Source organism: Coenobita brevimanus, chromosome 3 (genome assembly GCF_032717465.1).
Source record: "Coenobita brevimanus isolate Jiangsu-jjx chromosome 3, ASM3271746v2, whole genome shotgun sequence".
Lineage (NCBI taxonomy): Eukaryota > Metazoa > Arthropoda > Malacostraca > Decapoda > Coenobitidae > Coenobita > Coenobita brevimanus.
The window spans coordinates 1,788,475-1,800,974 of record NC_136956.1 but is presented as its reverse complement, the minus strand read 5'-3'; the positions used below and the strand labels follow the sequence as shown (position 1 = coordinate 1,800,974).

The window sequence follows — 12,500 nt, the reverse complement described above, 5'->3', positions numbered from 1 at the left end:
CTTTAATTCCCCATAACATTGTCTTTAATTTCTCTATAATATTGTCTTTAATTCCCCATAACATTGTCTTTAATTCCCCATAACATTGTCTTTAATTCCCCATAACATTGTCTTTTATTCCCCAAAACATTGTCTTTAATTCCCCATAACATTGTCTTGATTTCCCCTATTTTCTTTATTGCCTGGCAGGACGTGAGGGTACAGGTAGTCAGGATGTCCGCGGCGTCTGTAGCAGTGCGAGTGAGGGGCGCCACACAGCACTGCCGGGCCCACTGCACCCACACCACCGATAAAAACATTCTCTCTGGGGTGAGGCTCGGTCGTCGCCGTTGTTGTTGTCGTCATTGGTGATTTTATGATTAGGATTAGCACTATATGAGGGAGGGGGAGACCGAGGATGAGGTGGAGGGATGGAGTTGAGAGGTACATGAGGGAGCGGGGAGTGAGTTCGGCGGAGGGCAGTCAAATGGTGGGTGACAGAGCGACTTGGAGGCGTTTTGTCTGCGGTCACCCTTTGCAGGATTAGGGCGTTGGGCTATAAATAAATAGATAGATAGATAGAGTAGTTTTCCTTCACATTTACCATTTTTGTTTCCTGTCTGTCCTCCTGTCTTCTTTTTTCATACTCTTCTTTCCACTTCGGATGGCTCTGCATTGAGTGACAAGCCTAGTGACTTCCTGTAACCCAAGGAATCATTTACAACATTGGCAGGTAATCTATCTATCTATCTATCACCAGACGTCCTAATCCAGCAAGGGGTGGCCACAAACAAATTGCCTCCATGTCGCCCTGTCCCCCGCCATTTCACTGCCCTGCTCCCAGCTCACACCCCCCTCTCTCATATACCTCTCCACTCCATCCCTTCATCTCATCCTTGGTGGACGACAAGAGTAATGTTATATATATGAACTCTCCTGTACCTTCTCGTCCCATAGCTCGTCCCATTTCTCATCCCACACAGGTGGTGAACATGTGTGTGGTGGTGGTGGTTGGATGGCAAGAGTACCGTAACGCTATATATGAACTCTCCTGTACTTTCTCATCCCTTCTCGTCCCATCTCTCGTCCCACACAGGTCGTAAACATGTGCGTGGTGGTGGTGGTGTGTGTGGCGCTAGGACACCCTCACTGGTTCTACATCAAGGGTGGCGGCTGCAATGTCCACAGCCTCGGCCTGTATCTGTTCTTCCACACCGGACACTTCGCATCCAAGGAGCCACAGTCAGACCCCCACATCACCTACTTCTCAAACGGACAGAGTGAGTGTTTGTGTGTGTGTGTGTGTGTGTGTGTGTGTGGATGAGAGAGTGGGTGTGTGTGTGTGAGTGTTTGTGTGTGTGGATGAGTGAGTGTGTGTGTTCTTACCTTACCTAATTGTTCTTACCTAATTGTATCTTTACAGGAATGAGTCAAGCTCGTATTGTCCTGTGTCTTAGACCATATTTATCGTACATATCCTTAAATTTGTGAATTGTTTTGGCACACACTATTTCATTCGGTAGTGCATTCCATTGATCAATTGCTCTGTTTGGGAAACTGAATTTCCTTACGTCTTTATCACCTCTCTTCTTATGCAGTTTTTTGCAGTGTCCTCTTGCTGATGCTTCTCCATATGTTAAGTAATCATTTATGTCTATTTTCTCCTTTCCTGATATGCACTTATATAGCATTATCATGTGTGTGTGTGTGTGTGTGTGTGTGTGTGGATGAGTGAGGGAGTGTGTGTGACTGTTTATGTGTGTGGATGAGAGAGTGAGTGTTTGTGTGTGAGGGTGTGTGTGTGAATGTGTGTGTGTGTGTGTGTGTGTGTGTGTGTGTGTGTGTGTGTGTGTGTGTGTATGAGGCTTTACGCACCTTTCACGTAATCATTATGTTTGTGATGATATTGCCGATGAGAGACTAACTAGAAGAGTGTATGAGTGAGGTGGAGAGGGGGAGAGAGAGAGGCTGTGTGATGCGTGAAGTGGTGATAGAGGGGTGATAATCTGTGTGGTGAGCAGTGTGTGTGATGATGATGATGTTGGTTAATGATGGTGATGATGATGATGATGATGATAATGATGATGATAGTGATGCTGTTGCTGATGATGATGGTCATTAACATTCTCTCTCTCTCTGTCTCTCTCTCTCTCTCTCCGCAGAACTGACGGACTGTGTGACGCGTGAGGTGGTGGTCCTTATGCAGGTGGTCATAGGGCTGATTTTCCTCATGGTCAGCTCAGCAATGGTACAAACTCTTCTTGACTTCACCGCACCACCTGATCGTTTGTTGTCGTTCCTTCGTAGAAACGCCGTTGGCAGTATCATAGCGGGTGAGCTGGGGGGGGGGAGTGGTGTGTGTGTGTGTGTGTGTGTGTATGCTTGTCTGTCCATCTGTGTGTGTGTGTGTGTGTGTGTGTGTGTGTCTGTTTGTCTGTCCATCTGTGTGTGTGTGTGTGTGTGTGTGTGTGTGTGTGTGTGTGTGTGTGTGTGTAAAATTGTCTGGCTATCTCCTGTATACAGCAACCTATCTATCTCTCTGTCTATCAAACTATCTACCTATCTCCTAGCTAACCACATATCTATCTCTCTGTGTGCTGTTTCTATCAACTTATCTATCTGTCTATCTGTCTATCTATCTATCTATCTATCCTTAGCCAGACACCTTAGTACTGTAAGAGGTGGCCACAAACAAATCACCTCCAAGTTGCCCTGTTCTCTGCCATTTAACTGCCCTCCCTCCAACACACACCTCCCCCTCACATCTCTCCACTCCATCGCTCCATCTCATCCTTGGTCTCCCCCTCCACCTCACTCACATACACTCTTCTAGTTAGTCTCTCATCCTCCATCCTCTCCACACAGCCAATCATCTCAGAGTATTTCTCCTAACACTTCCAGTCACATCCACATCAACACAACACTCCTTCACTTCCTCGTTTGTCTGTCTGTCTCTCCTCATAACTCCACATTCATCACATCCACATCAACACCACAACCCTCCTTCACTTCCTCATCTGTCTGTCTGTCTGTCTGTCTATCTATCTCTGTCTGTCTATATAACCATGTATCTGTGCCTGCCTGTGTCTTTGTATATATCTGTCTACCTGTGTCCATCAGTATATATCTATTTGTATCTATTGATCTGCCTCTGTCTAATTATCTATCTTTCTATCTATCCATAGCCAGATGCCATAGGTAAATAATATTCCTTTTAATTCATCAGTGTGGGTGCATGAGAGAGAGAGAGAGAGGGAGAGAGAGAGAGAGTGTGATTGTCTGTTAACCTCTATTTGTGTCTGTCTATAACTATACCATATCTGTCTATCTATTTATCTATCTATCAATCTATCTACCTACCATATCTATCCATGTATCATCTTACCATATCTATCTATCTATCTCTCTCTCTCCCTACCATATCTATCTATCTATCTACCATATCTATCTATTGTGATTGTTTTTGAACATCAGTCTATCTATCTTGGTATGTAAATCTTTACCATATCTGTCTATCTGTCAACCATATCTATCTATCTGTCTATCTACCATATATCTGTCTATCTATCTATCCACCATATCTGTCTATCTATATCTGTCTATCTATCCACCATATCTATCTATATCTGTCTATCTATCTATCTATCTACCATATGTCTATCTATCTACACTATCTACCATATATATCTCTGTGTCTACCATATCATTCTATTTATCTACCATCTCTCTCTCTCTCACTCCATCTATCCACCATATCTGTATCTCTGTCTGCCATATCTGTCAGTCTATCTAACATCTATCTATCAATCTCTAATCTATCTATCAATCTATCTATCAGTGTGGGTGTGTGTTGTTGGGATGGGGGTCACGTGTCATGTCGGGGTACTGATCGAAGCCCAGCAAGTCGCCACTAAGCCACCATCGACAACCATCCCCTCGCATGTTGTAGTCGCCTTCCACACCGGCTTCTACCTCCTCGTAACAGCAGGTGGGTCACGAGTCCTGCACCGTTGCCCCTTAGACTCTATTTTGGCCTGGTGGTTAGTGGCGGCACCATCCACTCACTTGATGTAGTGCAGCCTACTTCATCCACACTTCCTTCACCTTTATCATTCTTTTTCTGTGTCTGTCCTCCTCTCTCCCTATTTCTCACCATCATCCACTCACTTGATGTAGTGCTGCCTACTTCTTCCTTCACCTTTATCATTCTTTTCCTGTGTCTGTCCTCCTCTCTTCCTATTTCTCACCATCATCCACTCACTTGATGTAGTGCTGCCTATTTCTTCCTTCACCTTTATCATTCTTTTTCTGTGTCTGCCCTCCTCTCTTCCTATTTCTCACCATCATCCACTCACTTGATGTAGTGCTGCCTATTTCTTCCTAGCCTACACCTTTATCATTGTTTTTCTGTGTCTGCCCTCCTCTCTTCCTGTTTCTCACCATCATCCACTCACTTGATGTAGTGCCGCCTACTTCTTCCTTCACCTTTATCATTCTTTTTCTGTGTCTGTCCTCCTCTCTTCCTATTTCTCACCATCATCCACTCACTTGATGTAGTGCTGCCTACTTTTTCCTTCACCTTTATCATTCTTGTTTTATGTCTGCCCTCCTCTCTTCCTATTTCTTACCATCATCCACTCATTTGGTGTAGTGCGTCTTTCCAGTTCAGGTGCCTCTACGCTGAGTGACAAGGCTAATTTTTTTCCGTAACCCAGGAAACCAGTTGCAACGCTGGGTGGTAACCATATAACCCAAGAGCATGGTGATATGGAGCCTCCTATGGTGCCCCTGTTAACTGGGTGGAGGGACACATATGCAACATCCACCCAGGAACCAAACCTCCACACTCTTTCCTGCACCTTGCTGTGATGAAGCCATGTCAGCCACAAGGGAACATCACTTCGCTATGCGGGATGACCCTACAGGGGCGAAACTTGCCTGTGGTTGATGGGTCCGCTCGGCCAGACAGACCGGGGATGTCGAACAACAACAAACTCATCCTTCATCATACTTTGCTCATCCTTTACTCACACTGTACATACACACGGATAGGTGGGTGTGAGGGGCAGTTGGTTGCTTGTCACACACTTTTACTCATACTGTATCATATTGTCATCATAGTTTCCTCATCCTTTTGTCATACTTTACACACACACACACACACACACACACACTCTCGCCTGCCAACTGGTGGACAGGAGTTCGCGCCTCGCTCAGGTTGCGAAAAGTTTCACTGACGAAGTGGGTGGTTACTGTCCCCCTCGAGCAAGGGGACGGTTGTGTGCATGTGTGAAGGTCACAGCCTTGCCCTTAGATCGGACTATATGAGCTCTCAGCTCTCTTCCGGGAGGGTAAAAGCTGACGATCACGACCATCAAGTGATCCTGACCGACCCGGTGAATTACACACACACACACACACACACACACACACACACACATACACAGCATGGTTGGCAGTGGTTGGGTCCATTGGCTTCATCTAGCATTCATCATTTTACTCATACTTTACACACTGTCTCATCATACTTACTTTACACATACTTTACACACTGTCTCATCATACTTACTTTACACATACTTTACACACTGTCTCATCATACTTACTTTACACATACTTTACACACTGTCTGATACTTTACTCACACTGTACACACACACAGGATGGTTGGCAGTGGTTGGATCACTGCCTCATCATACTTACTTATACATACTTTGCTCTCTGTCTCATCATACTCTGCTTACTTTATACATACTTTGCTCACTGCCTCATGCTTTACTCACACTGTACACACACACAGGATGGTTGGCGGTGGTTGGTGTGGGGTGCAGTTGGCTACGACCAGCGTACATCTTCCAGGAGGTGGAGTCGACGCCCCTGACGGAGGACTGCGAGGGTCCGGACACCTTCAGCCTGCCCCCGTCCTCCCCCCCGCCCCCATCCCTACCCTACCTCACCGACCACCCACCACCCCCGCCCCTAGAGGGTCACCCACCCCCTCCATACACCCCGTGATCTCACTGTTATGGATTTATTCTAACTTGGCCTAAAATTTCCATCCCCCCAAATTGAATTGTGAGTTTTAGCAATGGAATAATGCTAAAAAAATGATGCTAGTCATGAAGAAGTGCAAGGAGGGGAATGTAGAGCCATATTATTGTCTTCTTCTGCCACTGAGGTGCATGAAATAGACTGTTAAAGGAAACAATGTGGGCCAAGTTAAGATATACACACATACTCATTCACACTATATGATCAGGTAACATTCATGAAAAACCAGTTGGATAAGGATTATTACATCAAACGTAGGGATGGTAGGAATCACACAAGCAAAAATGGAAGTTGTGTATCAAAAATTAGGTGTTTTTTAGGGGATTGTAGTGATTGTATAAATGTAAATGGTGATTGTATATCTCAAAAATGGTGCTAGAAGATTAGGCTTGTAGAAACGAATTACCTCAGAAACGGAGATCAAGTAGCAGGATTCACTTTTACGATCTTTACATCACTACACGATAATTTTGTGGACAGTAATCTCACGCATTGCACCTTACAAGGGTCTATCTATCTACCTATCTATCTACTTATCTGTCTATCTATAGCCAGATGCCTTAATCCGGAAAGGGATGGTCATTTGTCTTTGAGTTAGTTGTTTTACAGGGAGGGGCACTAACCCTCCACCAACCCACTTGTTGACACGTAGGGAACACGTATGGGTTGGTTATATGGTTACCACCCAGCGTTGTAAATGGCTTCCTGGCTTACAGGAAACCATTAGGCATGTCACTTAATGTAAAGCCACCTGAAAAGGAAAGAAGAGTAATAAAAAGTGACAGGAAAGATGGGAGAAATAGGAAGAGAGGAGGACAGACACAGAAAAAGAATGATAAAGGTGAAGGAAGAAGTAGGCAGCACTACATCAAGTGAGTGGATGATGGTGAGAAATAGGAAGAGAGGAGGACAGACACAGAAAAAGAATGATAAAGGTGAAGGAAGAAGTAGGCAGCACTACATCAAGTGAGTGGATGATGGTGAGAAATAGGAAGAGAGGAGGACAGACACAGAAAAAGAATGATAAAGGTGAAGGAAGAAGTAGGAACCACTACATCAAGTGAGTGGATGATGGTGAGAAATAGGAAGAGAGGAGGACAGACACAGAAAAAGAATGATAAAGGTGAAGGAAGTGTGGATGAAGTAGGCTGCACTACATCAAGTGAGTAGATAGTGGTCACCACAACCAACCACCACAAGGGTCTACAGGATTTCATTTTCACACACACACACACACTCACACACTCACACACACACACACACTCACACACTCACACACACACACACACACACACACAATCACCCAGCAGTGTGTAAGAGAGGTGTTATGTATGGACCACCCTGTACAGTATGATCAAAAAGCCTCAGATCACCTTTTGGGGGGCGGCCTCATCGACTGGGGTGTTCTGACCATTACACCACTTCCATCACAGCATCACTGAAGCTTTCCTATATTTGGTGTTCACAATCCTGTTTTGTTAAGAGAATATATATAAGAAAATATTTATAATTATTGTACAGTATAGATAGATTTATTTATTGCCATGAGTTCAAATCAGTTTTAAAAGGTATATAGAGTCTTTCTGAAGCCTTATAGAGATTTATTTTTGTCTGGAATAAAGCATAATGCAAAATACTGAGTTTTATTATTTTATTTCCCCCCAGCAAAGTGTGGTTATTCTAAACTGAGGAGAAACTGACTAGGAGTGTATGTGAGTGAGGTGGAGGTGGGGAGAGGGAGGGTGAGACTGAGGATGAGATGGAGGGATGAAGTGGAGGAATATATATTAGAGGGAAGTGTAAGATGGGAGGGCAGGAATATGGCAGGGGACAGGGTGACATGGAGGTGATTTGTCTGTGCCCACCCCTTATGGGATTGAGATTTCTGGCTAAAGATGAATAGATATAGTATGGTTATTCTAAATTGACATGGTTGGCTGCTACTGACCATGGGAGGCATGAGTAATTTGTTGTACAGGGAAAGACTAGAAAAGCTGGGTCTGCCTTCCTTAGAAGAGAGAGGAGTGACATGATTGCAGTGTTCAGGGTCATGATGGGAGTAGACAAAATTGACAGAAGATCTGTTTCTGTGGGATGGGAGAGCAACAAGAGGACACGGAAAAAAATAGAAAAAGACAAGTTTTCGTTCATTTCATTCATTGCCAGACGCCATGTATCCCAAACGGGGTGGCCAAGGGCTTAGAGTTAATTGTTTTACAGGGAGGGGCACTAATCCTCCACCAACCCCACTTGACACGTAGGGAGAACGTTATGCCAACAGCATCTGGTGTTCTCAGGCGGTCACCCATCCAAGTACTAACCAGACCCAACGTTGCTTAACTTCGCTGATCGGACGGGAAGCGGTGTACTCAACGTGGTATGGCCGTTGGCAAGTTGCTTGAAGGATATCAAGAAATACAGTTTTCCACATAGATGCCTTGACCTGTGGAATACTCTGGACAAAGAGATCGTCCAGTCCAAAAACTAAGTGAGTTTAAAGCTAAGATTGACTGGTTGAGACATGGAGACAGGACCCCACAAGTGTAGCTCATTTCCTGTATATCTCAACAAGGTAAACACACACACACACACACACACACAAATGATAAAGGCAAAGGAAGAAGTAGGCAGCCTGAGATGATGATTGTCACCACCATCTATCACCATCAAGCTACAGATAAATATACCATATACAAAACTCTAATAGGATAATAAAGGAAGGCTGCGTGTGTCTGAGGCGTATATTTTTCAAAACTAAATAAATCCACAAGTTACAAGTCTGAGTTCACCGGTGCATGAAGCTCCACTTTGAGACAAAAAACCCAATTCTGCCAGATTTTTTTTTTTTTTTAGTTTCAATATCCCCCTCAGCCTCAAGACATCACTTCTATTTTATCTTACGTTGCTGCCACAAAACCACTGCATTCAACTTTATGATGTTTATAGTGTTTGTTGTAACCTGACAAAGATCCTTAAATCCTTTCAGCTCAGCTGACAGTCAGGTGTAGTCAGATGGAGGGTTAATTTGACTAGTAACCAAGGAGACTCACTGCTAGCACTTAACTAAGGCACAGTTCCACCAGGAGACAGGGTTTATGATGATAAAATCTAATCCCTTCAGTAAGAAAAACCCTCCCTTCATCTGCAGGTCATCTGGGCTGTATTACCATTACTTAAGGAGGCTCCTAGCACCTCTTCCTTGGCAATTTATTTTTGGATATGGCTGGTCTATATAAGTTTGTAAGTTATTTATGAAGAGAATGAAGTTAGAATGATTTAAGTAACTCAGAGGAGGAAAGCAAGGTGTATCATTTATCAAGGCTCCCCTACTCAGTCCCTTATTCCTCCAACCACTCCTCACCCTAGCCACGGAGCTGCTCCAGCCCCACCTCCAGCATATAACATGTCTCCCAAATAACAAAACTCTTCCACACACTCAAGAGACTCACCAACATGATCAGTCCTTCCTGCCTCCCATATAACAAAGCTCTTCCACACACTCAAGAGACTCACCAACATGATCAGTCCTTCATGCCTGACAATCTCTACATAAACTGCTTTGGAAAAGATGTTAGGGAGCCTCCTCAACTGACAAGAATACCGGCCTAGTGGAGTAAGTAAAGGGAAGCCAGTTTATTTCCCTTGGCAGCATTATGAGCCTTAAAAACCTTGACTCACCTCTACAGGATAGAATCTATATAAGGCCTCACTCCAGGTGGGGCGTTCTATCCACTATACACCAAACCCTCTCTATACTGAGGCTGGTATTCTTGTTAGGTATGGAGGCTCCCCACAATGTCTTCCTTGGCAATTAATTTTTGACATGACTGGTTAATATTCTTCTGTACGTTATTTGGGTATGGTGATATTGGAAGGGTTTTTGTAACAGAGGACAGTAAGGTGTATTAAGCAAAATAAATTGATTAGGAAGAGGTGTTAGGGAGCTTCCTTAACCTACAAGAAAATGAGTCTAAGCCTTGTTAAACAGAATAGGCTATGGTGGGTGGGAAAGACATAGTTTTTTTTTTTTTTATGCGAGGAAGAAGGAACCAAAGGCCATGAGCCCGCAATAACAGTTCCCTCCGAGAGAAAAACAAAATACAAGAGAGAGCCAAATTCAAGATCCATTCATTTTGAGATGCCTGGACACACTGCGTTTGAAAGACTGGAGATCATAGGCAGCAGGAAATACAGACAGAGGGAGACAGTTCCAGAGTTGACCTGTTGCATAAATGAAAGACTGGGAGTAACAGTTAGAGCCTGAGTTCTTTATTTTCTGTAACCGTTTGGGCTACACAGAACCCACCTTCAAGTTCTGTGTAGCCCAAAAGGTTAGAGAAAAGAAAGAATTCAACCTGAGTCTATGAGCTTAGATTCTTTATTCCTCTAAGACTTTGGATTCCGTGTATCTTGAAATGTCAGAGAAAATAAAGAATTCAACTTATGTCTTTGAGATTGAATTCTTTAGTTTCTTTAAGACTTTGGATTCTGTGTAGCCTGAAATGTTAAAGAAAATAAAGAATTCAAGCTGTATCTTTATCTCTCTCTCTCACCCAACATTTCCTCTGGTCATACTGGATCTTCTACACGACTGGCTATATTGACCCCTTGCTTCTACTATACTATCTATCTATCTATCTATCTCTATTGCCAGATGCCGTAATCCCATATGGGGTGGCCACAAACAAATTGCCTCCATGTCACCCTTTCCCCCGCCATTTCACTGCCCTCCATCTATCTCTATTGCCAGATGCCATAATCCCATAAGAGATGGCCACAAACAAATCGCCTCCATGTCGTCCTGTCCTCTGCCATTTCACTGCCCTCCATCTATCTCTATTACCAGATGCCATAATCCCACGAGGGGTGGCCACAAACAAATCACCTCCATGTCGTCCTGTCCTCAGCCATTTCACTGCCCTCCATCTATCTCTATTGCCAGATGCCATAATCCCATAAGGGGTGGCCACAAACAAATCGCCTCCATGTCGTCCTGTCCTCTGCCATTTCACTGCCCTTCATCTATCTCTATTGCCAGATGCCATAATCCCATAAGGGGTGGCCACAAACAAATCGCCTCCATGTCGCCCTGTAACCCACCACTGCACTGCCCTTCCCACAGCCCACACACTCCTAAAAAACTTCATCATATTGAACTGTGGGCTAATGTAACAAAGGTAGGACTGCCACTCTGAACGGAAGGTAAAGAAAGAGTAATTTTTGTTATTTTTTTCCTGTTCTGTTGTTTATTGCTGATTGAAAATATATAATACGTATCTATATCATACAAACATACACAGTATCAACCCACACAAATCTGAAATCAAACTGAGCACACATGATTTTGGCCACGTGGAGAGGATGGAGAGTGAGAGACTGATGAGGAGAGTGTATGTGCATGAGGTGGAGGGGGGGAGAGGGAGGGGGAGGCCAAAGATGAGGTGGAGGGATGGAGTGGAGAGGTATATGAGAGAGGGGGATGTGAGCTGGGAGCAGAGCAGTGAAATGGCAGGGGACAGGGCGACATGGAGGCGATTTGTTTCAGGCCACCCCTTACAGGATTAAGGCATCTGGCAATAGATAGATAGATAGACATTTTTTTAACGGTAGGTATCCATCACGCAGGATTACGGCGTCGAGCTATTAGACAGAAGATTTAGTGCATACAGAACCTGGGTCCTACTGTACATACCGAAACCACCTAAATCTCCGCTATATCAGATTTACTGCTGTTTTCTTCTCACAACTGGTTCGATATAGCAAGTGTTCAGTGAGGCTCTATAGTATACGCATATAGCCGACACTACCAAAACATCTGCTGTATCAGTCTATATATCTATCTATCTATAGCCAGATGCCATAATCCCATAAGGGGTGGCTGTGTGTCTTTAAGTTGTTTTACAGGAAGGGGCACTAACCCTCCGCCAACCCACTTGTTGACAGGTAGGGAGCACGTATGGTTTGGTTATATGGTTACCACCCAGCGTTGTAAATGGTTTCCTGGCTTACAGGAAACCATTAGGCTTGTCACTCAATGTAAAGCCACCTGAAAAGGAAAGAAGAGTAATAAAAAGTGACAGGAAAGATGGGAGAAATAGGAAGAGAGGAGGACAGACACAGGAAAAGAATGGTAAAGGTGAAGGAAGAAGTAGGCAGCACTACATCAAGTGAGTGGATGATGGTAAGAAATAGGAAAAGAGGAGGGCAGACACAAAAAAAAAAGATAAAGGTGATGGATGAATTAGGCAGCACTACATCAAGTGAGTGGATGATGGTGGGAAATAGGAAGAGAGGAGGGCAGACACAGGAAAAGAATGATAAAGGTGATGGAAGAAGTAGGCAGCACTACATCAAGTGAGTGGATGATGGTGCAAAACAGGAAGAGAGGCAGCACACTACTGGGAATATTAGAAGCCTCTTCACCTAAACTAATTCAATACAGCTAGAGTCTTTGAGAGAGGTGAAGTTAG

The 12,500-nt window shown here is 44.1% G+C and overlaps 1 protein-coding gene and 1 non-coding gene across 2 annotated transcripts; one reads left to right on the top strand and one right to left on the bottom strand.

Moving 5' to 3' along the window:
• Positions 1-213: 213 nt before the first annotated feature.
• Positions 214-6,535, top strand: LOC145393861 (transmembrane protein 127-like). The gene is made up of 5 exons (XM_080267920.1): positions 214-309; positions 1,076-1,259; positions 2,142-2,312; positions 3,818-3,967; positions 5,780-6,535. The coding sequence occupies exons 1-5, from the start codon at positions 214-216 to the stop codon at positions 5,992-5,994; spliced, it is 816 nt and encodes a 271-aa protein (XP_080124046.1). The 3' UTR covers positions 5,995-6,535.
• Positions 6,536-8,302: 1,767 nt separating this feature from the next.
• On the bottom strand, positions 8,303-8,421 carry LOC145394541 (5S ribosomal RNA). The gene has a single exon (XR_013896432.1). It is a non-coding gene; the product is annotated as a 5S ribosomal RNA (ribosomal RNA).
• Positions 8,422-12,500: the final 4,079 nt, after the last annotated feature.